The 23,260-nt window shown below is 43.7% G+C and overlaps 1 protein-coding gene across 1 annotated transcript in view; it reads left to right on the forward strand.

The window, feature by feature from the left end:
- The window catches only part of ADAMTSL5 (ADAMTS like 5), a 152,097-nt gene extending 130,847 nt beyond the window's left edge, over positions 1 to 21,250 (forward strand). The window contains exons 12-13 of the mRNA XM_075342792.1: positions 19,900 to 19,971; positions 20,075 to 21,250. Coding sequence (XP_075198907.1) covers positions 19,900 to 19,971; positions 20,075 to 20,409 — 407 coding nt within the window. The 3' untranslated portion in view covers positions 20,410 to 21,250. The remainder of the gene's footprint in view (positions 1 to 19,899; positions 19,972 to 20,074) is intronic.
- Positions 21,251 to 23,260: the final 2,010 nt, after the last annotated feature.

Raw genomic sequence — 23,260 nt, forward strand, 5'->3', positions numbered from 1 at the left:
TGGGCCAAAAAAAGAGAATTAGCTGAGTGAAATGTAAAAAATGGTGAACTCATTTAAAATGCCTGATGAAGAGACCTGAGTAGTCTCGAAAGCTTGCAATTATTACCATCTTTTCAGTTAGCCATTAAAAGGTATCAACCACTGAGGACTCTGTTCTTTTAAACAAAATTTTTTGAACTCATTTATGAATTTACACACTTTTTTTTATGAATATACACTTTGGAAACTCCTAAAATATTGGGGTGTGATCACGGAACCAACAAAAGTTTTGTTGCAAATAGTCGAACAGAAAATGTGTTGAGAAAAATATACGTACAGTAACTGCTAAAGATTTGACAAGAACTTGAAGCAACCAGGAACCCATCCATCATCCTCCAGTGCAGTCATATTCCAGAGCTGCAAGCCTCCCTGGAGAGCATAGAAGAACAAGGGGTTCAGTACTCCGAGAGATGTCCAAGGTAAGGAAGGCTGGAAGCCAACTACCACTGAACAGGATACAGAAGTTGAAACATCAAGACTGGGCCTAGAGATATCTGGAGATTAGTGATGAGCGGAATCGCAGATAACCAGAACTGGCGTATTCCGACCCCCTATATAAGTCTATGAGGACCAGAATCTGGCAATTAAAAATGTTGGTAGAAGGGATAGGGGTATAGGAGCAAGTGCACTGTACTTACTGATACTCTGGTATGGCTGTACACTGCTCCCATGGCCATTCATTCACTTCCAGGGCCGAGCATTACGTTCACTGCATATGTACTGCTTTCCCTACCTTCAGCTTCTGCAGTTGGTTGCAGTCACATGCGCCACCACCTTGAGTGACAGCCTGTCTGATGCTTCCAATCACAGGCTCTGCGTGCATCTATCGTGGTATAAAAATGAATAAATTAAATATTTGGCATAGGTTCCCCCCATATTATAATACCCAGCACAGGTAAAGCATATGGCTACAGGCTGCAGCTCTCAGCCATGCGCTTATCTTGGCTGTGTATCAAAATAGGAGGAACCACATCCTTTTTTTTTGTATCAAAATAGGAGGAACCACATCCTTTTTTTTTTAATTATTTAAAAAAATAATTAAAAAAAAAAAATGGCGTGCGGTCCCCTTCAATCTTTATACCCAGTCAAGATAAAGCCCGATATCTGGGGGCTGGTATTCTCAAACTGGGGAGGCCCATGGTTATTGGGCCACCACACAACCTAAAAATAGCAGCCTGCAGCCGCCCAGAATTGTTGCATCTATTAGATGCGACAAGCCCGGCGCTTTACCCGGCCCTTGTGTGGTGGCAATCGGGGCAATATAACAGGTTAATGGCAGCCCACAGCTGCCATTATCCTCTTATATTGAGACCCCCCCATTACTAATCGGTAAGTGAAAGTAAATAAACACAAACACCGTATTAATCCTTTATTTGGAATAAAATACAAAAAAAAAACCTCTTTTACCACTTTATTAACCCCAAAAACACTCCTGCAGTTCCGACGTAATTCACAGGAGGTCCCACAATGATTCCAGCTCTACAACATCTGAAGGCACAGCGCACGATCATGGAACATGACTGGCCGCTGTGAGCTCCAGGCAGAAAATGAATGAGCCATGCGATCAGCAGTGACGTCACTAAGGTTAGTTGTGGTTGCACCGGGAGGTTCCCATGGTCCATCACCTCTGACCACAGGTAGCCTGACTTCAGTGCACATCAGATGAACTCATTAAACTCCGTGAGCTCACATGCATCTCCTGGCAGAAAAACGCTTTTTTTGACAAGAGATGCAGATTTGGTGCTGAAATTTTTACACCATATTCCTGCACCCATTCTACACCTCCTGGCAAAAACATTGCATCACTACCGTATCATATCTCAGGCTTGTTGGTGTAGATTGTGTGCATGAATATGGTGTAAAAATTTCATCACCAATTTTGCATCTCTTGGCCCAAAATGGAAAAAAACTTTTTTTTTTTCTGCCACGAGGTGCAAATTTGGTGCTGAAACCTGGTGCACACATCTCAACACCAAATTTTCACCTCCTTGAAGAAAACTGCACCGAAATGGTGTCAAACCTTTGTTTTTTTTCAGAGTGCCAGTAAATGTTACCATAAGAGACACTGACCCTGCACTAGCAATTGCTTTTAAAGTAGGGTTAAAGTTATTAACCCTAAAAACACCTTCAAGATAAGTTGAAGCATAAATGTGTGATTTGCTGTTCATGGAAAAAAATAGGCCCTCCCCTAAAAGCAATTCCTAGACCTTTTTTTTTTTAAATGAAAATAATATGACCCTGTCTTATTTTTGGAAAAACACGGTGTGTGTGTGTGTGTATATATATATATATATATATATATATATATATATATATATATAATATATCTCACCTAACACCAAGACCTGACAAATCTAGGGGCAGAGCGACATGGTTATGTCATGATACTACCTGTGCCGGGACATTGACATCTCATGTGTGCCACTGCCAGTCTGGTGGCTGGAGGCCAAAGTCGACTTATGGCTTACACAACAGTGAGTAATAAGTCAGGGAGACCTTAACATATGCATGCAATATATTTAAGAGTGGCGGTGGTTCTGGGTGGTCCCCACTGTGTGAGAGGACTGGCATGGCTACCCCTTTTACCTTCTCCTTCTTCCACAAAAAAATGTGGTTACTGGTTTATACTGTAGCTCGTTTTATCCAAATTTGCTTGCAATGTATTTTTATCTTAGAATTTGAGGTGTTTCTGTCCTCTTATCTGTTGGGTCGTATGAGAACTTCAAACATGTTTTGACTGAGTGTCAGTGTTGTCTTTCATCAGAGATGGATGGAGGAGTCCTGCAATTTGGTGCCTTAGAAAGGGCAAGAAATAATATGATTTACTGAGGTGTTGGCTATAGGTATTGGTATGTAGTATATCACAAAAGTAGAGTACACCCCTCACATTTTTGTAAATATTTTATTATATCTTTTCATGGGACAACACTGAAGATATGACACTTTGATACAATATAAAGTAGTCAGTGTACAGCTTGTATAACAGTGTACATTTGGTGCCCTCTAAACTCAACACACACCCATTAATATCTAAACCGCTGGAAACAAGTGAAAATGGCCGAAGTCTACCCAATTATCCATTTTCCCTCCCCCATGTCATGTGACTCTTTAGTGTTACAACATCTCAGGTGTGAATTGGCATCAGGTGTGTTAAATTTGGTGTTATTGCTCACGTATTCTCTCATACTGTTCACTGGAAGTTAAACATGGCACCTTATGGCAAAAAAAATCCTGAGAATCTGAAAAAAGACTAATTGCTCTACATAAAAATGGCCTAGGCTATAAGAAAATTGCCAACAACAAGGAACTGAGCTGCAGCACGGTGGCCAAGACCATATAGTGGTTTAATAAGACAGGTTCCACTCAAAACAAGCCTCACCATGGTCAAGCAAAGAAGTTGAGTGCACTGTACATGCTCAGCGTCATATCCAGAGGTTGTCTTTTCAAAATAAAAGCATGAGTGCTGCCAGCATTGCTGCAGAGGTTACCAGGTGGGGGGACAGACTGACCAGTGCTTAGACCATACACCACACACTCTAAATTTAGTCTGTATAGCTGTCATCCAAGAAGGAAGCCTCTTCTAAAGATGATGCGCAAGTGAGCTTGCAAACAGTTTTCTGAAGAAAAGCAGACTAAGGACATGGATTATGGAACCATGTCCTGTGATCTGATGATAAAATATAAATTTAATTGTGTCAGGTGATGTCAAGTGAGGTGTACAAAGACAAGTATGTCTTGCCTACATTCAAGCATGGTGGTGAGAGTGTCATGATTTGGGACTTCATGAATGCTGCCGACTTTGACGAGAAACAGTTCATTGAGGGAACCATGAATGCCAATATGTACTGTGACATACTGAAGCAGAGCAGGATCCCCTCCCTTCAGAAACTGATCACAGGGCAACATGATCATGACCTGAAACATGCTGGACTGGCCAAGCATGTCTCCACACCTAAATCGTATTGAGCATCTGTGGGGCATCCTCAGATGGAGGAGGAGCACAAGGTGTCTAACACCCCCCAGCTCCTTGATGTGGAAATCTGTGATGCTCTAGTGAACTCCATGCGCAAAAGAGTGAAGGCATTGCTTGATATAAATGATGACCACACAAAATATTAACACTTTGTGCACAGTTTGGCCATTTTAGGGGTGTACTCACTTTTGTTTCCAGTGGTTTACACATCAATGGCTGTGTGCTAAGTTATTTAGAGGGCACCAAATTTACACTGTTATACAAGCTGTACACTGACTACTTTACATTGTATCAAAGGGTCATATCTCCCTATGAAATAAACAGAAAACTGCATGAATCTTGTAAAAAATAAAATGTAGGGATTACTATTGTTGCTATTTTTAATTTATGAAATTTTAAGTTAGCAGAAGTTGGAAATCTAAAAAGTGCTGCATCCTGAAACAATGGCAACTTGCAGTAAACCAAATTTGTTTTTCATTTGTAGTCCTCAATTGCACAACACCAGATGCTGCAGGCACTTGTAAGCATCACAATACAAGCAGTAGGAAAGACTCAGAGCATTTTCATTATTCTTACATTGATATTACCATTTCAGCAAATAATGCCTCTCATACCTAGGGCGATACGGCACTAACTGCGACTAGGTCCCAGTCACCAGACGTAGGGTTACTCCTGATTGTCGTATTGGCCTAAGGTAATGCCCCAAAGTTGTTGGATATGTGCTGTTAAGATGACGCAGAGCTAACAACCCCCATTATTATGTTTGCACTTTGTTATCCTTGCAGATAATGTATATGAAAATTCAGCACATAGAAGTGGTTTACATATGCACAAAATTATCTAAACATCCAGCAGGATTTTGATATATAAAGTAAAGCCAGTGCTATACTGGTGCTAGGATGCTGAGCACACATTTTGTTCTGAGATTGGATGTTTTATTTCAGAAATATGTGCAAGTAAAGTTCCAGCAATGCACTGCTATTTGATTGACAGGTGCAACAGGAAGGGAATATGTGGTCAGGTCTTGCTATCTATTCCCGCCACTGTCTGCCTGCCTGGCTTTCCTTCCCGTCACTATCATAGACGTTAATTCTGGCACAGACGGACAGGTGCGGGAATACATAGCAAGACCCAAACCACATATTCCCTTCCTGTTGCACCTGTCAGTCAAATAGCAGTGCATTAATGGAACTTTACTTGCACATATTTTTTAAATAAAACATCCAGTCTCAGAACAAAATGCGTGCTTATATTCAGCATCCTAGCTCCAGTATAGCACTGGCTTTACTTTATATATGAAAATCCAGATAGTTGGTTCTCTTTAAGTACTGCTGTTAGGAGGTTGTTAATGGTTAATGAAGCAGTCCAGATTTCCATATATGGCATGTCCAGGGCCGGCTCCAGGTTTTTGTGGGCCCCGGGCGGAAGAGTCCCAGTGGGCCCCATCCACACGCAGACACACATACGTACACATACATATACATATTTAACGACAAACTCACAAAAATACATATAGAACTGACACATCTATACAGTCATATACACTGACATACATAGATACACATCATACATGCATACAGACAAACACACACAGCTCTGCTGGATACATACATACAGACACAGCGCTGCTACATACATACACACATAGCTCTGCCACATACATACACACATAGCTCTGCTATATACATGCACACATAGCTCTGCTACATACATAGCTCTGCTACATACATAGCTCTGCTATATACATACACACATAGCTCTGCTATATACATACACACATAGCTCTGCTATATACATACACACCTAGCTCTGCTATATACATACACACCTAGCTCTGCTATATACATACACACATAGCTCTGCTATATACATACACACATAGCTCTGCTATATACATACACACATAGCTCTGCTATATACATACACACATAGCTCTGCTATATACATACACACATAGCTCTGCTATATACATACACACATAGCTCTGCTATATACATACACACCTAGCTCTGCTATATACATACACACCTAGCTCTGCTATATACATACACACCTAGCTCTGCTATATACATACACACCTAGCTCTGCTATATACATACACACATAGCTCTGCTATATACATACACACCTAGCTCTGCTATATACACACCTAGCTCTGCTATATACATGCACACATAGCTCTGCTATATACATACACACCTAGCTCTGCTATATACATACACACCTAGCTCTGCTATATACATACACACATAGCTCTGCTATATACATACACACCTAGCTCTGCTATATACATACACACATAGGTCTGCTATATACATACACACCTAGCTCTGCTATATACATACACACCTAGCTCTGCTATATACATACACACCTAGCTCTGCTATATACACACCTAGCTCTGCTATATACATGCACACATAGCTCTGCTATATACATACACACCTAGCTCTGCTATATACATACACACCTAGCTCTGCTATATACATACACACCTAGCTCTGCTATATACATACACACAGCGCTGCTATATACATACACACCTAGCTCTGCTATATACATACACACAGCGCTGCTATATACATACACACCTAGCTCTGCTATATACATACACACATAGCTCTGCTATATACATACACACATAGCTCTGCTATATACATACACACCTAGCTCTGCTATATACATACACACATAGCTCTGCTATATACATACACACATAGCTCTGCTATATACATACACACCTAGCTCTGCTATATACATACACACCTAGCTCTGCTATATACATACACACATAGCTCTGCTATATACATACACACATAGCTCTGCTATATACATACACACCTAGCTCTGCTATATACATGCACACCTAGCTCTGCTATATACATACACACATAGCTCTGCTATATACATACACACATAGCTCTGCTATATACATACACACCTAGCTCTGCTACATACAGACAGAGACAGACACGCGCGGCTCCGGGGGGGGCATAAATCGGGGTTGGGGAGGGCACATACCGCTCAGGTCACGGTGGAGAAGGGGCCCACACAGCGCCGGAGGGACACGCTGGGCTGGGGGTCGCTGGCTGGCACTGCAACTCTCATCTGTGGGACTGAGCAGGATGCTGGTCTGTAGCTCCGCCCACAGATGAAGTTCAAACCAGGAAGTCTGCGCGCCTTAAAGAGACGGCGCCGCAGATTCCTGCCGAGAACTGCAGTCCCCGGAACTCGGCCCGGGGACCGCAGAACTAAGGAGAGTGGGCCCCGGCCAAGGTGCACCAGAGCTGACGAGGCCGAGTGGGCCCCCCCGGCTCTCCAGGGCCCCGGCATTTGCCCGGGTATGCCGGGTGCTGACGCCGGCCCTGGGCATGTCACATGGTAAAACCAAATGACCATGTCTCTGGGTTTAGGCCCCTTTCACACATCAGTTTTTTGCCGTCAGTCACAATTTGCTTTCTCGACGGATCGAGGGTTCCGTCGCAGATTGTGGAAAAACTGATGCGACAGATCCATTTTTCTACAGATCCGACTAGCTGGGGGCCAAATAATAATTGGAGCATGCTCAGTTTAAAGAAAAGGAATCCGTAACTGGATTCTGTCATTTGATGGATTACTACAGATCCTGTGCCCATAGGCTTCCATTCTACCAAACGATGGACGGCGACGGATCTGTTGCAGTACATTTTTTCGACGTAGACGAAAAAACGTTATTTTGTCCGTCGTCTCTGTCCGACAGACAATTTTCGACGGATCAGTCGAATGACGGATGAAACGTGAGGCCATCTGTCACAATCCATCGCTAATACAAGTCAATGAGAAAAAAATGGACCCAGCAGCATCAGTTTTCAAAATTTGATGGATTATGACTGACGGCAAAAAAACTGATGTGTGAAAGGGGCCTTAGCAGGAAGGACAGGAGACATTTTATCTGTGGGTGAGTCGATCTGGTGAAGCTGAGGGGGAAGGTAAGGGAGAAGCCATAGCTCCTGGTATATATATCCTAACCCAGCGCTTCCACTGCAGAGAATTGTTTGGTTAGGATTGTGCACATCAGCAGAATGCGAAGCTAAGGAATTACTGATGTATCACCCCATGACTACCCTGGAAAATAACTGTGATTGCTGAATAGGAATCGAGCCTGTGTGCAAGCATCAATCATCTGGCTGTACCTATGTAAACGTACAATGAGTAAATGTGTTTTCCTACTGTCCCAATGGCTTCCCTGTTTTCTAGACTAATTGTAGTGCACCATATAACACAGCACTGCCAGGAAATAGAGGTAAATTGAGTGCACCCTGTCGTCACAAACTCCTTTTTTTTATTTGTTTTCTTCTTTTATCACTGCCATGGTGGCGTGATAACTACCCCACACCACATGATCCATGGTACATGACACTAAAACTACTGGAAACAAAAGCTCATAGCTGCGACTTACAAAACATGACTACCTATAACACTAGGAAAAGCAATCTTCTATATATACTGGCATAAAGCCATAACTCTGGGTCAATGCCACATACATAGGCCACTGCCATTAGAGGCTTTTGCCAAATTTCACTTGAATCCGGGAAGTTCATTGTCCTTCATAATTAACTTAGCCTAAAATATTTAAAGGTTGCTAACCCAACATATTTGTGATGGAAATAAGCTAGTGCTGCAGCTCAGTGTCACATTCCCAGTGCCTGCTCAAGGAAGCACGAACACCCTGTGAACAGGGCCCAGTGTTGGGTGGTAGACGACACATTTTTCATCACAGCTCAATATTACATGATCAGATATGTACAGTATATTACAAAAGCTAACATTTTTGTAAATATTTTAATATATTTTTTTTATGGGACAACACTGAATGGGGGTCACCTTTAATACTTAATAAATAAAGCCCTGCACAGCTAATAAATAGTCATGGCAGTCGGGGAGATGCAGATATATAAATGTACTTATCTTTTATTATATTCCTGATTTAGTGTTGAAGTCCATTTTCCTTCATACTTTCTGCTTGGCTGCCTGTAAATGTTACCTTTGATCTGTTAGCAGGATATCATTTCAGGAGTGGCAAAGCGAAGATGCAGAAAATTATCTGGAAAAAAAATGTCAGGATGTCAGCTATTTGGCAAAAACACGCTGGCACTTTGCCAGGTTTTCATTTCCCAAAGGCTGTTGTATGGTAAACTTCCAACAGTGTGGAAAGGAATGGGGTGTGTGAGTGTTCAGGACCTTGTTGTTTTTTGAGAAGATAGTGTATCAGACTGATAAATGCTAGACATGTGGAAATGGTTGAGGAATATCAGTGTCACATTTTCTGGCTTCAGCAGGGCAGATTCAATTATTGGATTCTGTCTCTACCTCTCCTGTGTACTTTGGGGAGAATGTGTTCATATATATATGACCTGAACCCTGCAGAACAGGTGGTTCTTCTAGAGCAGGGGTCTCAAACTCAGCTGGGTGTATGGGCCGCATATAGAAAAAAAAAATTGAGAGGGGCCGCATTCTTTGCAGGACAAAGGGACATTTTTAATGATTCCATGTTGTTTTTTTTTTTATACACCTTTTGGATCACTTTTTTGAACATTTTTTGCTTGTTAGAACAAACCTGCACTTTTTTGTTTAGTTAAGTTTATAATATAAATATATGAGTTTTTAATGGCACAAAAAAAATAATTTCATGCTTTATTTTGAATTTTATCACCTTGTAATATTGTTTTAAAATTGGTAGCATCATATAGTAACCTTAGCCAAAATATTGTAGTAATGTCCCCATCTGTGTGCCCTGTAGTACTGTCCCCCATCCTTGTGGTATTGTGCCTATCCTTGTGGTATTGTGCCCATCCTTGTGGTATTGTGCCCATCCTCGTGGCATTGTGCCGATCCTTGTGGTATTGTGCCCAGTAGTATTGTGCTCATCCTTGTAATATTGTGCCCAGTAGTATTGTGCTCATCCTTGCAGTATTGTGCCTATTCTTGTGGTATTGTGCCCATCCTTGTGGTACTGTGCCCAGTAGTATTGTGCCCATCCTTGTAGTATTGTGCCCAGTAGTATTGTGTCCATACTTTTGGTATTGTGCCCTGCAGTATTGTGCCCATCCTTGTAGTATTGTGCCCAGTAGTAATTGTTTCCATCCCTGTAATATTGTGCCTATCCTTGTAGTATTGTGTCCATCCTTGTAGTATTGTGCCCTACAGTATTGTTTCCATCCTTATAGTATTGTGCTCATCCTTGTGCCCTGCAGTATTGTGTCTTGCAGTACTGTGCTCAGTCTTGTGGTATTGTGGCCATCCTTTAGTAATACGCAAGAAAAAAAATTCTCCTCACCTTTCCTCCATTCCCTGCGTGCCCACGATCAGTGTTTGCAGCATTTTGAATGCAGCATTTTTCAGCTGCATCCAAAAAAAAGCTGCGATGTACAGTACAAAATCCCATGCTCTCTGTGCTTGTGTGGTCAGCAGTGAAAACTGACCTGCGGTGCAGCTTGCAGAGGCCCGCAGCATGTGAATTTATGCTGCAGAGTCGCATGCTCTCCCTAGGGAGAACACAGCGAGGAGACTGCAGCACCCCAAACCCTGATCGCGAGCATCGGTAGCTGCGGTCTCCTAAGGAGGAGACTTGTGGCCCCGCAGGTCAGGACCAGCCATGTCCAGGATGCAGCGGGTCCTGATTGTGAGCACGTACCTGCTTGTTGCGGCCCGTCACGATCTCAGCTCTATGCCCGGGAGTCAGCACCGGCAGGACTTTACTACAATTGAATCATTTGCGGTGCTGCGCAGAGCAGCTGTCTGCACTATACCAATGGCTACCGCCGGCCAATCAGATGCAAGGAAGTGACGTCACTTCCTTGCATCTGATTGGCGGGCAGCAGCCATTGATATAGTGCAGACAGCTTCTCCTGCGCCGCGCCGTAAATGATTCAGTTGTAGTAAAGTCCTGCCGGTGCTGATTCCCGGGCATAGAGCTGCAATTGTCACGGGGTCTGAGGGCCGCAACAAGCAGCCCACAGGGGCCGCATGCGGCCCGCGGGTTGCCTGTTTGAGACCTCTGTTCTAGAGGAAGTTTATAAGTAACTTGCCATCACCATATAGATTTTGAAGGGTTTAATTTAAAAAGGATTTGAATATTTTACTTTTGTGGGATAGATGCAAGAAAGGATTATTTCTTCTTGCTCACAAAATACAAATGCCTTTGGTGACCTGGAGAATATCCTATCAGTGTCCTATAGGAGAAGTAGCATAGTGATTGTGACATTAGGCTTACATTTATGTAATCACTATTAAAAAGGGTTTTTAATTTTAATACAACTGTCTAATATATACTTTTCTCTCAGTTCCATTTCAAGAAGTGTGTTTACTAAAGCCTCTTCAGGCAGAGGCTGCAAAACAAGGATGGACATACCGTTGGTGCAACCTGTGTCCCAAGACATGAGTGGGCCCAATTCTATCTCCAAAGCAGGTGGAATTGTGCAATTTTGGTCAGCTATTGGACCACAAATAGGCCATATATTGTTCTTTCACATGGGCCCTCTTCTGTCTTCGTCTGCTTCACTGCAAACATACTTTACAAAACTATTCCTGCTATCAGCTGAGCAGTCAATACAGTTGTGTAGTGTCAGGGCAATGTTCTGCAAGCTAAAAAGCGGAAATTCCAAATTGATACATTGTAATAAACTATTGGTGAGATTTTTGCAACTGCTGAATTGTATATTGACAAGATTATTGCATTATAGCATTCAAGATTCAGAGCAGGGCTTGCTTAGTCTTTAACAAAGAGCTTGAAAGTGCACACTCCTAGGAAACACATCTGTTAGGCAACAAAAGTTGCTGCCGGTAACTTAAGGGTACTTTACACGCTGCGATATCTGTACCGATATCACTAGCGAGCGTACCCGCCTCCGTCAGTTGTGCGTCACGGGCAAATCACTGCCTTTGGCGCACAACTTCGCTTACACCCGCCACACGGACTTACCTTCCCTGAGACGTCGCTGTTGCCGGCGATCCGCCTCCTTTCTAAGGGGGCGGTTCGTGCGGCGTCACAATGACGTCACACGGCAGCCATCCAATAGCAGAGGAGGGGCGGAGATGAGCGGCCGGAACATGCCGCCCACCTTTTTCCTTCCTCATTGCCGGTGGACGGAGGTAAGGAGATGTTCGTCGTTCCTGCGGTGTCACACATAGCGATGTGTGATGCCGCAGGAACGACGAACAACATCGCTACTGACCAGACAACGATTTTTCATAAATAAACGACCTCTCACAGACAAATGATTTTTGCCTCTTTTGTGATCGTTTAAAGTCGCTCCAGCCTGTCACACGCTGCGATATCGCTAACGACGCCGGATGTGCGTCACTAAAGGGTGCTTTACACGCTGCCACAATCTCTAGTGATTGCTAGCGATCTTGAGCGCGATAGCACCTGCCCCATCGTTCGTTCGACATTTGGTGCTCGCTGCCGTAGCGAACATTATCGCTACGGTAGCGTCACATGCACATACCTTGTCAGCGACGTCGCTGTGACCGCTGAAAAATCCCTCCCTCAAGGGGGAGGTGCGTTCGGCGTCATAGCGACGTCACTGCGGCATCACTAAACGGCCGGCCAATAGCAGCGGAGGGGCGGAGATGAGCGGGACGTAACATGCCGCCCACCTCCTTCCTTCCTCATTGCCGGTGGACGCAGGTAAGGAGATGTTCGTCGTTCCTGCGGTGTCACCTATAGCGATGTGAGGTGCCGCAGGAATGACTAATAACATCCTACCAGTGGCAGCAGTGATATTAAGGAAAGGAGCGACGTGTCAACGATCACCATTTTTGAACGATTTTGCGATCGTTGATCGTCGCTCATTGGTGTCACACGCTGCGATGTCTCTACCGGCGCCGGATGTGCGTCACTAACGATGTGACCCCGACGATATATTGGTAGTGATGTCGCAGCGTATAAAGCCCCTTTTACACTGTGACCCCGACGATATATCGTTAGCGATGTCGAAGTGGGTAAATGGCCCTTTAGGTTATGAGCAGTATACAGTAGAAATAAAAATCCCACTATTCTTGATAACTGAGAGGATTTTTAATAAAAAAAATTTTTTAATAACAAAGATGCCTGTTTTGACGAGCACTTTGCAATTTTATCAATTTATGATGATGGGAAAGCTCCTGTTACTCAAAACCTGAAAACTTCTTAAGTGAATTATATGTTGTATACACTCAGCACATATGGACTACTAATCGATCATCATTGATTTAGGAAAGTGAAGATCAACTTAGGTAATCCTCTGAACTTCATATTTAGCGAAACATGGGACAATTAATTGGTATAGATACAGTGCCTTGAAACTGTATTCATACTCCGTGAAATTTCCATCTTTCACATTACAGCTAAAACTTAAATGTCTTTTATTTCGATTTTATGGGATGTACTAACACAAAGCAGCAAGTATTTGGGAAATGTAAAGAAAATAACACACAGTTTTCTAAATATTTTAAACATATAACTGAAAATTGTGACCTTCATTTGTATTCAGCTCCCTGTAGTCTGATACCCCTAAATAAAACTTGAGTGACCAATTGTCTTCAGAAGTCACCGAATTAGTAAATTGAGGCCACATCTGTGTAATTTTTTCTTATTATAACTACAGCTGTTCTGTGAAGGCCTTAGAGGTTTATTTAAGAGCATTAGAGCTCAAACAGCAACATGAAAACCAAGAAACACACCAGACAGGTCAGAGATAAAGTTGCAGAAGAGATAAAAGCAAAGTAGGTCACCAAAAAATAGCCTAAGCTCTGATCATGTCATAGAGTATTGTTCAATCCATCATCCAAAAATGGAAAGGGAATGGCACAACTGCAATCCTACCAAGACACGGCTGTCCACCAAAACTGACATCCCAAGCAAGGAGAGCACTAAATAAAGAAGCAGCCAAGAGGCCCATGTTCACTCTAGAGCAGCTGTAGAGATCCACAGCTCAAGTGGGAAAATCTGATAACTATTAGTTGTATACTTCACAAATCTGGCCTTTATGGAAGAATGGCAAGAAGAAAGCCATATTTGAAAGCAAGCCATAAAAAGTCTCATTTGCGGGTTGCAATAATATAAATAATAAATAAAACATGTAAGGGACACAGCTGGTCCATAGAAGAAGGTGCTCTGGTCAGATGAGATCAAAGTAGAACTGTTTGGGCTAAATGCCAAGTGCTATGTGTGGCAGACAACTATCACTGCACATCACCCTGAAAACCCCTGTAATGGAGTGTAGGAGATGCGTTGACAACCCTCTTGAAGATCTTATAGCGATATAATGCATTGACCTGTGTTGTATGTTATTTTATCTGTTCTGTGGTCTTCGGTAGGGCTGATTGAATCTGACAAAATCCGGATCCCTGCCGGATTGAACAAAAAATCCGGATCCGCTCTGGATTCCGGTGCCCATATAAGTCTATGGGGATCAGAATCCGGAGATTAAAAACGTTTGTGGAGGGTGGTAGGAGTGTGCGCAGTATACTCACCCGAGGCTGTGTCATGGCAGCAAACTCCTTCCGGGTCACACTTGTCCCTTCCGGAGCCGACAATTCAATATTCATTGTTTTGGCTGCCCACCGGCGCGTGTAATTGGTTGCAGCTAGAGGCGTCCCCACCCTGAGTGTCAGCGTGTCAGCTGACTGCAACCAATCACAGGCGGCAGGATGCCGGTGTGCGGGGAAAGCAGTGCAAGTTTCTGCGGGTCAGTATGGTGAACGTGCGTGTCTTTCAAAAACACATGCACGTACCTGTCAGAACTGTGCGGCTGTGTCGGTGATGCACTGTCAGATTTGTACAAGTCTGACATGACTTCATCCGACACAGCCTGCGCTATTTGAGCATGAATGTGCATGTACCTGGAAATACATGCACGCTCCTCTCAGAAGTGTGTGCGGCTGTGACGGTGATGCGCTGTCAGAGTCATACAAGTCTGACATGACATCAGCCGGCATGGCCTGCCGCGCTCTGAGCATGAGCGTGCATGTACCTAGAAACACATGCACGTTCCTGTCAGAAGTGTGTGCGGCTGTGTCGGTGATGCGTCGACCCATGCAGCTCGCACAAGAAGGAAAATAGAGGCCCCCATAGTAACCTGCGTTTTCAGTGTAATCAGCAATGACAGCTACATGCAACCATCAAGCCTATACCTTTGATCTGTGCAGAAGACTTATTTTTTAGGTGCCATGCCTGCTATTGAATGTACATATGTTTTACCAGTTTGTTTAGTAAAGATTTTATTTTCGTACTCTTGTCCCTTTCATTCGTCTCTACTTTGCCTGCCTTGTTAAGCTGCAGAATGCGGTTTACTGTTCCATTTACAAGAGGTAACCACACACAGTCAGGAGACCCCTTTTTCTATACTGTTTAACGATATGAAAGTTACCCTCAGTCAGGGTGTCCCTTAACATTACACACCATCCCTACCGTCAAACATGGGGGTGAAAGCATCATGCTGTGGGGATGTTTTTCCTGTTAGAGGCTGCAAAAGACTTGAGACAAAGGCATCAGTTCACCTTTCAGCAGAAGCAGGACGACTCTAAACATACTGCCAGAAATACAATGGAATGGTTTAGATCAGTCATGGCGAACCTTTCACAGGCCAAGAGCCCAAACTGTAGCCCTAAACCCAATTTTTTTTCTGAAGTGCCAACCAATCCTATTATGTAAATAATTGATTTTAACCTTAAGGTCCAGTCACACTAAGCAACTTACCAGCGATCCCAACAACGATAGGGATCGCTGGTAAGTTGCTAGGAGGTTGCTGGTGAGATGTCACACTGCGACGCTCCAGCGATCCCACCAGCAACCTGACCTGTCAGGGATCGCTGGAGCGTCGCTACACGAGTTGCTGGTGAGCTCACCAGCAACCAGTGACCAGCCACACGTGCAGAGAGCAGGGAGCAGCGCACACTGAGCGCTGGCTCCCTGCTCTCCTAGTTACAGCACACATCGGGTTAATTACCCGATGTGTGCTGCAGCTACATGTGCACAGAGCAGGGAGCAGCGCACACTGCTTAGCGCTGGCTCCTTGCTCTCCTAGCTACAGCACACATCGGGTTAATTAACCCGATGTGTCCTGCAGCTACATGTGCACAGAGCAGGAGTCGGCACTGACAGTGAGAGCGGCGGAGGCTGGTAACAAAGGTAAATATCGGGTAACCAAGGACATGGATTCTTGGTTACCCGATGTTTACTGTGGTTACCAGCCTCCGCAGAAGCCGGCTCCTGCTGCCTGCACATTTAGTTGTTGCTGTCTCGCTGTCACACACAGCGATCTGGGCTTCACAGCGGGACAGCAACAACTAAAAAATGGCCCAGGACATTCAGCAACAACCAACGACCTCACAGCAGGGGCCAGGTTGTTGCTGGATGTCACACACAGCAACATCGCTAGCAACGTCACAAAAGTTGTTCGTTAGCAGCGATGTTGCTAGCGATGTTGCTTAGTGTGACGGGGCCTTTACCTTTGCAGTCTTCTCTTCAGCAGGAGGCATCACACTCATGCATGCTTACCACACATTGAAGCTGAGCCTCTCCCACTGCACTTTCCAGACACAGCAGTTGGATTGATGTTTCTGGAAAAAATTGCAGCATATTAGACAGACAGAGATTTTAGCATGGAATGCAATCAGATTTCACCCTGTAATCCACATCTACATTTCAAAGTCTGAATATCTTGAAAACCCATAAAGACGTACGAGTTTCTGTCCTACCCTTTAATTGTGTAGTTATGCCCCCCTTCCTGGGCCACTTCCTGGTAAACATGTCCCCTATCCTTACATATATTTCCAACATTCTGGTATATTTGTCCCCATCATGGCCCCATCCTGGCAAATGTACCCCATCTCGGCATATTCCCCATCCTGGTAAATGTTCCGCCATCCCGGCATGTACCCCATTCCTAGTAAATGTTCTCCATCCTGGTAAATGTACCCCATTTACCCCATTATTGTAAATGTATTTCGTCGCTGGCATGTTCCCCCATGCTGTTAAATAACCCCATCCTGGTAAATGTACCTCATCCTGGCATGTTCGCCCATCCTGGTAAATGTACCCCATTCTGGCATGTTCCCCCATGCTGGTAAATGTACCGCATCCAGGCATATTCCCATATCCTGGTAAATGTCCCCTTCCCTGGTATGTTCCCCTTCCTGCTAAATGTTCCCCATCCTGGCATGTTTCCCCCCATCCTGGTAAATGTATCACCCATCCTGGTAAATGTATCCCATCCTGTTAAATGTCACCCTTCCTGGCATGTTCCCCCCCCATCCTGGAATGTTTCCCCCCCATCCTGCCATGTTTCCCCTCATCCTTGCAGGCATGTTTCCCCCATCCTTGCAGCCATGTTTGCCCCATCCTTGTACCCATGTTTCCCCCACCCTTGCATGTTTCCCCCATCCTTGCAGCCATGTTTCCCCCCATCCTTGCATGTTTGCCCCCATCCTTGCATGTTTGCCCCCATCCTTGCATGTTTGCCCCCATCCTTGCATGTTTGCCCCATCCTTGCAGCTATGTTTCCCCCATCCTTGCATGTTTCCCCCATCCTTGCAGCCATGTTTCGCCATCATTGCAGCCATATTTCCCTATCATTGCAGCCATGTTTCCTCCATCCTTGCATGTTTCCCCCCCATCCTTGCATGTTTCCCTCATCTTTGCATGTTTCCCTCCATTTTTGCATGTTTTACCCATCCTTGCATGTTTCCCCCATCCTTGCAGCCATGTTTGCCCCGTGCTCTCCATGTTTGCCCCGTGCTGGCACTGTCTCCCCACACCTTGGCACAGCCGCACACAGTTTAAAAATTAAAAAAAAACTCCCCTTTCAGCACCTGCTCCACCGCTGGGTCCTCAGTCAGTGCCCGCGTGGCCACAAGATGCCGGCGCTGCTTACTGATGCTCTGCCGTCTCCTAGGTAACGGGCCTGCGACGTAGGGGAAGAGGAGTGTCAGAGGGAGGAGAAATGTCTCCTCCGCTCCAACACAACTTTGAACTGCCGGCGCAATCACACCGGCAGTTCAAAGTGGCTGAATGTGGCGACAGCGCGCATGACGGCAGAAAGGGCTCTGCGTACCCAGTCTGGCACGCGGGCCATAGGTTCGCCATCACTGGTTTAGATCAAAGCATATTCATTTGTGTGAATGGCCCAGTCACAGTCCAGACCTAAATCCTATTTAGATTTATTAATCTGTGGCAAGACTTAAAAATTGCTGTTCATAGACGCCTCCAACCAATCTCACTGAGCTAGAGCTATTTTGCCAAGAAGAAGAATGGGCACAAATTTCAGCCTCTAGCTGTGAAAAGCTGGTAGAGATAGACCCTAAAAGACTTGCAGTAGTAATTGCAGTGAAATATGGTCCTACAAAGTATTGACATTTTTTAAACATTTAGAAAACAATGTATCATTTCCTTTACACTTCACAAATTCTTGCTACTTTGTTTTGATATATCAGATAAAATCCCAATAAAATAATTTTTTTGTTTGTGGGTGTAACGTGAATAACTGTGTAAAAGTTCATGGGGTATGCAAACTTTTTCAAGGCACTGTATAAATGGCTTTCATTTCTTCTTCATTTTCATGATCTGTGTTGCCTGGTAAGAAGAGGAAAAAGCTTGCATACCTTCTGTGGAGCCAAGATCTGTTCTGTTTTTGAATAAATAGTGTTCAGATGCCACGTTATCTACATACGTAACAACCACTACGCTCCTGATGATTTTACACAGTATGAGGGGTTTGGCTGTGTTCTTCATGTACAGGAGAGCTATATTCAGATATTTCCACCCATTGGAGATCTCTTTAGGGCATAATTTGGCTCTATTTTTTTTTAAACTGTATCCTGATATGTAACATAAAAATATAAGAGCAACAGCTAGCTTAGGCTGGTTTCCCACTACGTCTTTTTAACATCCGTTGAAAACGTTATTTTAGCGGAAGTACGGATCCAGTGCAAATGCGTTTTAATTTCAATGCATTTGCAATGGACTCGCGTTAACATGCGTTCACCTGCGTTTGCGTGCGTTATAGTGCGGATCCGGTGACTTGCAGTTTTTTAACATGTTTCAAAAACGCTACTTGTAGCGTTTTTGAGCTGCGTCAAAATACTGCAAGTCACCGGATCCTGACTAAACAGCACGCGAACGCAGGTGAACGCTGGCGTGCTGATAGACAGGATCCTGCTTTTGTACTGAGCATGCCCAGAAAGTACTGAGCATGCCCAGAACCAGTCTCGCGTGATCTGTCTCTCTCTCCTCCTCCCTCCCTCACCCTCTCTCTCTCTATCTATGTCTTTCCCCCTTCCTCTCTCTCCCACCTGAGAGCTGCGGACACTCGTAACCAAGGTAAATATCGCGTAACCACTTCTCTTAGTTACCCGATGTTTACGTTGGTTACGTGTGCAGACAGCCCTGCTCCTAGCAGCTGCAGACACTCGTAACCAAGATAAATATCGGGTATCCAAGGCCGATGTTTACGTTGGTTACGTGTGCAGGCAGCCCTGCTCCTGGCAGCTGCAGACACTCGTAACCAAGATAAATATCGGGTATCCAAGGCCGATGTTTACCTTGGTTACCAGCTTCTGCAGCTGTCAGAAGCCGGCTCCCAGTCTAGTTCCCCTCACTCCCGATCACATGACTCCAATGCCCGCCCCTAAACATCCAGTGCAGGATCCTGCAAAATAACAGATGCGTTTGCATACGTTATTTGCTGTAAAAACAGGATCCGTACTTCCGCTAAAATAACGTTTTCAGCGGATGTTAAAAAGACGTAGTGTGAAACCAGCCTTAATGATCAAATGGGAAAAACAGTAAGACAGTCTGATAAGACTATAATATTTATGTTGGGGTTTTTTTCTTCTGAGAAATCACCAGATTAATATTCTAATTGCAGATAACTGTGGAAAGTGCAGGAAAGTCAAGGGACGGCAAAACAAAATCAAGCAATACTGTCAGAAGGACTTCGGTAAGTCAAAATGATTTTCCTTTATTCCTCTGCCAACAGAAGAGACCATTATGTCTGGCTGCGATCTTAATAAGCTTGAATGTTTTCACTTGGATTTTTGCAGTTTTCCGAGGGCGAATTGTCAGCAAAAGGATTGTGGGTAAGGAGACCTGCTATGATATTCAGGTGATAATTACCTACAAGAACAATTTCCCCATCCTGAGGCGGGAATACATGTGGGTCCCCAACACCTGTGATTGCCCCAGTTTACTAGAGAAACGGGAATATATTCTGATGGCCAGGAGGCATGTCAACTACGAAAAGACGCTGAACAGGATATTGCTTGAAACAGACAGTTTTGTACGTCCATACAAACCAAAGGAAGACCAGATGCTTCGAGATCTTGACCAAGAATGTGCCAAGTACGGGTATCAACTACATCCAAAACTGAACGAATAATTTTTCTGAAAATCAAGAATTCACTATGTACAGGCAGTATGTACTGTCCATGTGTATAGACTATTTAAAGTATTTTTGGACAGATCTCTATTTGAGATGTTATGTACTATTTCATACTGGTGCTAGGACATATAACGTGATTATAATGGCATGTGTTGCTAGTCTACCTAATTGTAGAAGTCTTAAAGGGGTTGGTTGTCTACTACTCAGGACAACCGCTTCTTAATCACTGTTTTCCCCAAGTAAAATAATAAAAGCTATATTCTTATCCAGTGCAAACTCTATTCCAACAGTGTCAGGACTGGCTCTCCTGGGGCTCACAATAACAATGTCATGCGATCCTTGCAGACAGTGAGAAGCTGCTTCACTGTCCCCTAATTCAGACAAATCAGACGTGTGGAGGAAGTTAGAGAGAAGCTGCTCTCCATACCTTCGGATGTCCGTTACGTTCAAAAGTGGAAACAGTGAAGACCCTACTCATTGACCGCAGGGATTGCATGACATAGCAATGTCACATGAGCCTCAGGAGAGTCAGTGCCTTCCTTGCTGGAATGGCATCAGCACCAGAGGTGAGTATAGCTGTTATTGTTTTACTTGTGGGAAACAGTGATTGGGAAGGGCTAAATAGCTAAGAAAGGAATATGAAAGGGCAATACACAATAGGATACTCCAAATACACACCGTTATTTTGTATACATATGCATATATTTAGGATATAAAAGGATATATGCATATACACAGAGTGGTGTGTGGACAGAAGCCTATATTTTCTCCACATTACACAGCAATACCATAATTTTGTAATTTGCTATACTGCTTCACATGTCGATGGATGGTATATTCACCATAAAACTTGCCAAATGTATATCACGTTTATTTACATTTTATAAACCAAATTCCAATCCTAGACATCCTATTTTTTACCAGATTGTATTAAAATGTATATTCAGCCATATATTTATAGACAAAAACGCAGAGATGCATATGCGGTATGCATAATTTATTTTCACATGCTTTGCAAAATGAACTTTTTCTTATTAAAGCAGCGAGCGTCGTGCACCAGTGTGCAAGAATATCTATTTATACAAGGTGATATGTGTAACGGAAAGGTGTGAGTGTACGTACGAGTGCAGCGGTATGTATGACATATGTTTACAATGCATTTATTAAAAAATAACATAAAACCTAAACTTGTCTTGCTTCTTTCTTTATAAAAGACGCAGGGTTGGGGGTCCATCTTTTTTACAAAAGGTTAATGCAAGGTTTTGCACACTTTTCCATGAGTTACTTGTATTAGACGCCACTTGCTAAGTTCTAAAATGCTTTAAAATGTCACTAATCCAGTAATTTATTCATTGTGAGCAGGTACTGCTCTCTAAGCCACTGCCCTTCCATGCAACTTAGTGTTTTGCTTCCAGTTCAAGCCCTCCTTTTCCACCCCTTCCGCTAAGTCACGAGGTCTCTCTATCCTCCTTACTACTTGCTTGTTCTGCTCCTTTCTTTAATTCCCACAATTTTCTCAGTCCACTTCCTGCAGGGCCAAGGGTCCTCTTCATCATTAGCTGCTTCCTCTGCTGTCAGTCCCTTTTCCTGGATGGCAGTAAGGTGATGGGGTCAATTGTAATTCTTCCTCCACATGCAAAGTTTGTGTAAAGTGTAGACTTTGAGCTGCACTGGGCGGCCATGCAGCTTAAAGAGGTTTTCCGGACTCCCCATATATATGTGCAGTCACTCTATGTCAATGCAGATTATCAAATCCTAACTGTGTGCAATGTTGCGTCCCCCTAGTTGCCGTCACTTGACCGCCAGTATGTGATTTGCATAGTTGCACAGACGTGTAAAATAGCAACATTTTTTGCTTCCTCAATTATTTATTAAATGGATATAAAAAGAGTTTGCTTGTGACAACCATTCAAGCAGATGACAGAGCTGAAACCTAACAGTGTGCACATTGCGCACTGTTTGTATGCATGCTGCAATCTGCAGTCACTCATAGTCAGAAACTTAGTTGAGAAAGCCTTAAAAGAGGACCTGTCAAAAGTAGCCAGATGTAGTGGGGGTTTTTTAGAATGCACAATATGCTAATTTTATGGTCTTTACAAGGGAACGTTGCTCACAGGGAATTTATATAGAGCAGCCTTAAGACACATCGCAATAGCATCTCCAAAGCAATGTACATCCCATTGGTAATGGGGAAAAAATAAGCAGATTGGGCACATTAAAAATAAGTGATTCGTCAAACAGTTTTGAACAAAATTCTGGCATAAAACTGTTTTGCAAAGGAGCAAGATTTTTGTACAATTCATAGCTGCCCAAAATATTGCTACCTTTTGGCATTTATTACACCAGTTTTGGCAACACTTTAAAAAGTGATCGGAACTCTGATAAAAGGTAGCGTGGCCAAGTTTGTTCCTGTAAATTCCTCATTTATGCCACAAAAGTAGAATAAATCATGACAGAAATGTACTCCAGTTGTCTGACTGGAGTACAATTCTTATGGTTGCACACGGCAGCTAAAAGAAGAGCCAGATTCATTAAAAGAAACAAGTCACCTGATTCATGTTGAACAAACCGCGTGCAACATGAATCCGAGCCTCTCAAATACTCAGAGTGTTTCAGAGAAGATATGCTGTAATGATCCAGCTTGGGAGCATTGAAAGAGGTAAGACAAGTCCGTCGCTGCCTCTGACTGGCTTTTCCCAATGTGGCTACAGGTGATTGACAGGTCTTTCCCATTGCGAAAGACCTAGCAATCATCTGGAGCGGTGCAGGGAAAGCTGCTGGGAGGCCAATCTTTAAAGTGAACATGTCACAAGATTTGGCCCCTACAAGCTGCAGCCACCACCAGTGA

The sequence above is a fragment of the Anomaloglossus baeobatrachus genome, chromosome 4 (genome assembly GCF_048569485.1).
Source record: "Anomaloglossus baeobatrachus isolate aAnoBae1 chromosome 4, aAnoBae1.hap1, whole genome shotgun sequence".
Classification (NCBI taxonomy): domain Eukaryota; kingdom Metazoa; phylum Chordata; class Amphibia; order Anura; family Aromobatidae; genus Anomaloglossus; species Anomaloglossus baeobatrachus.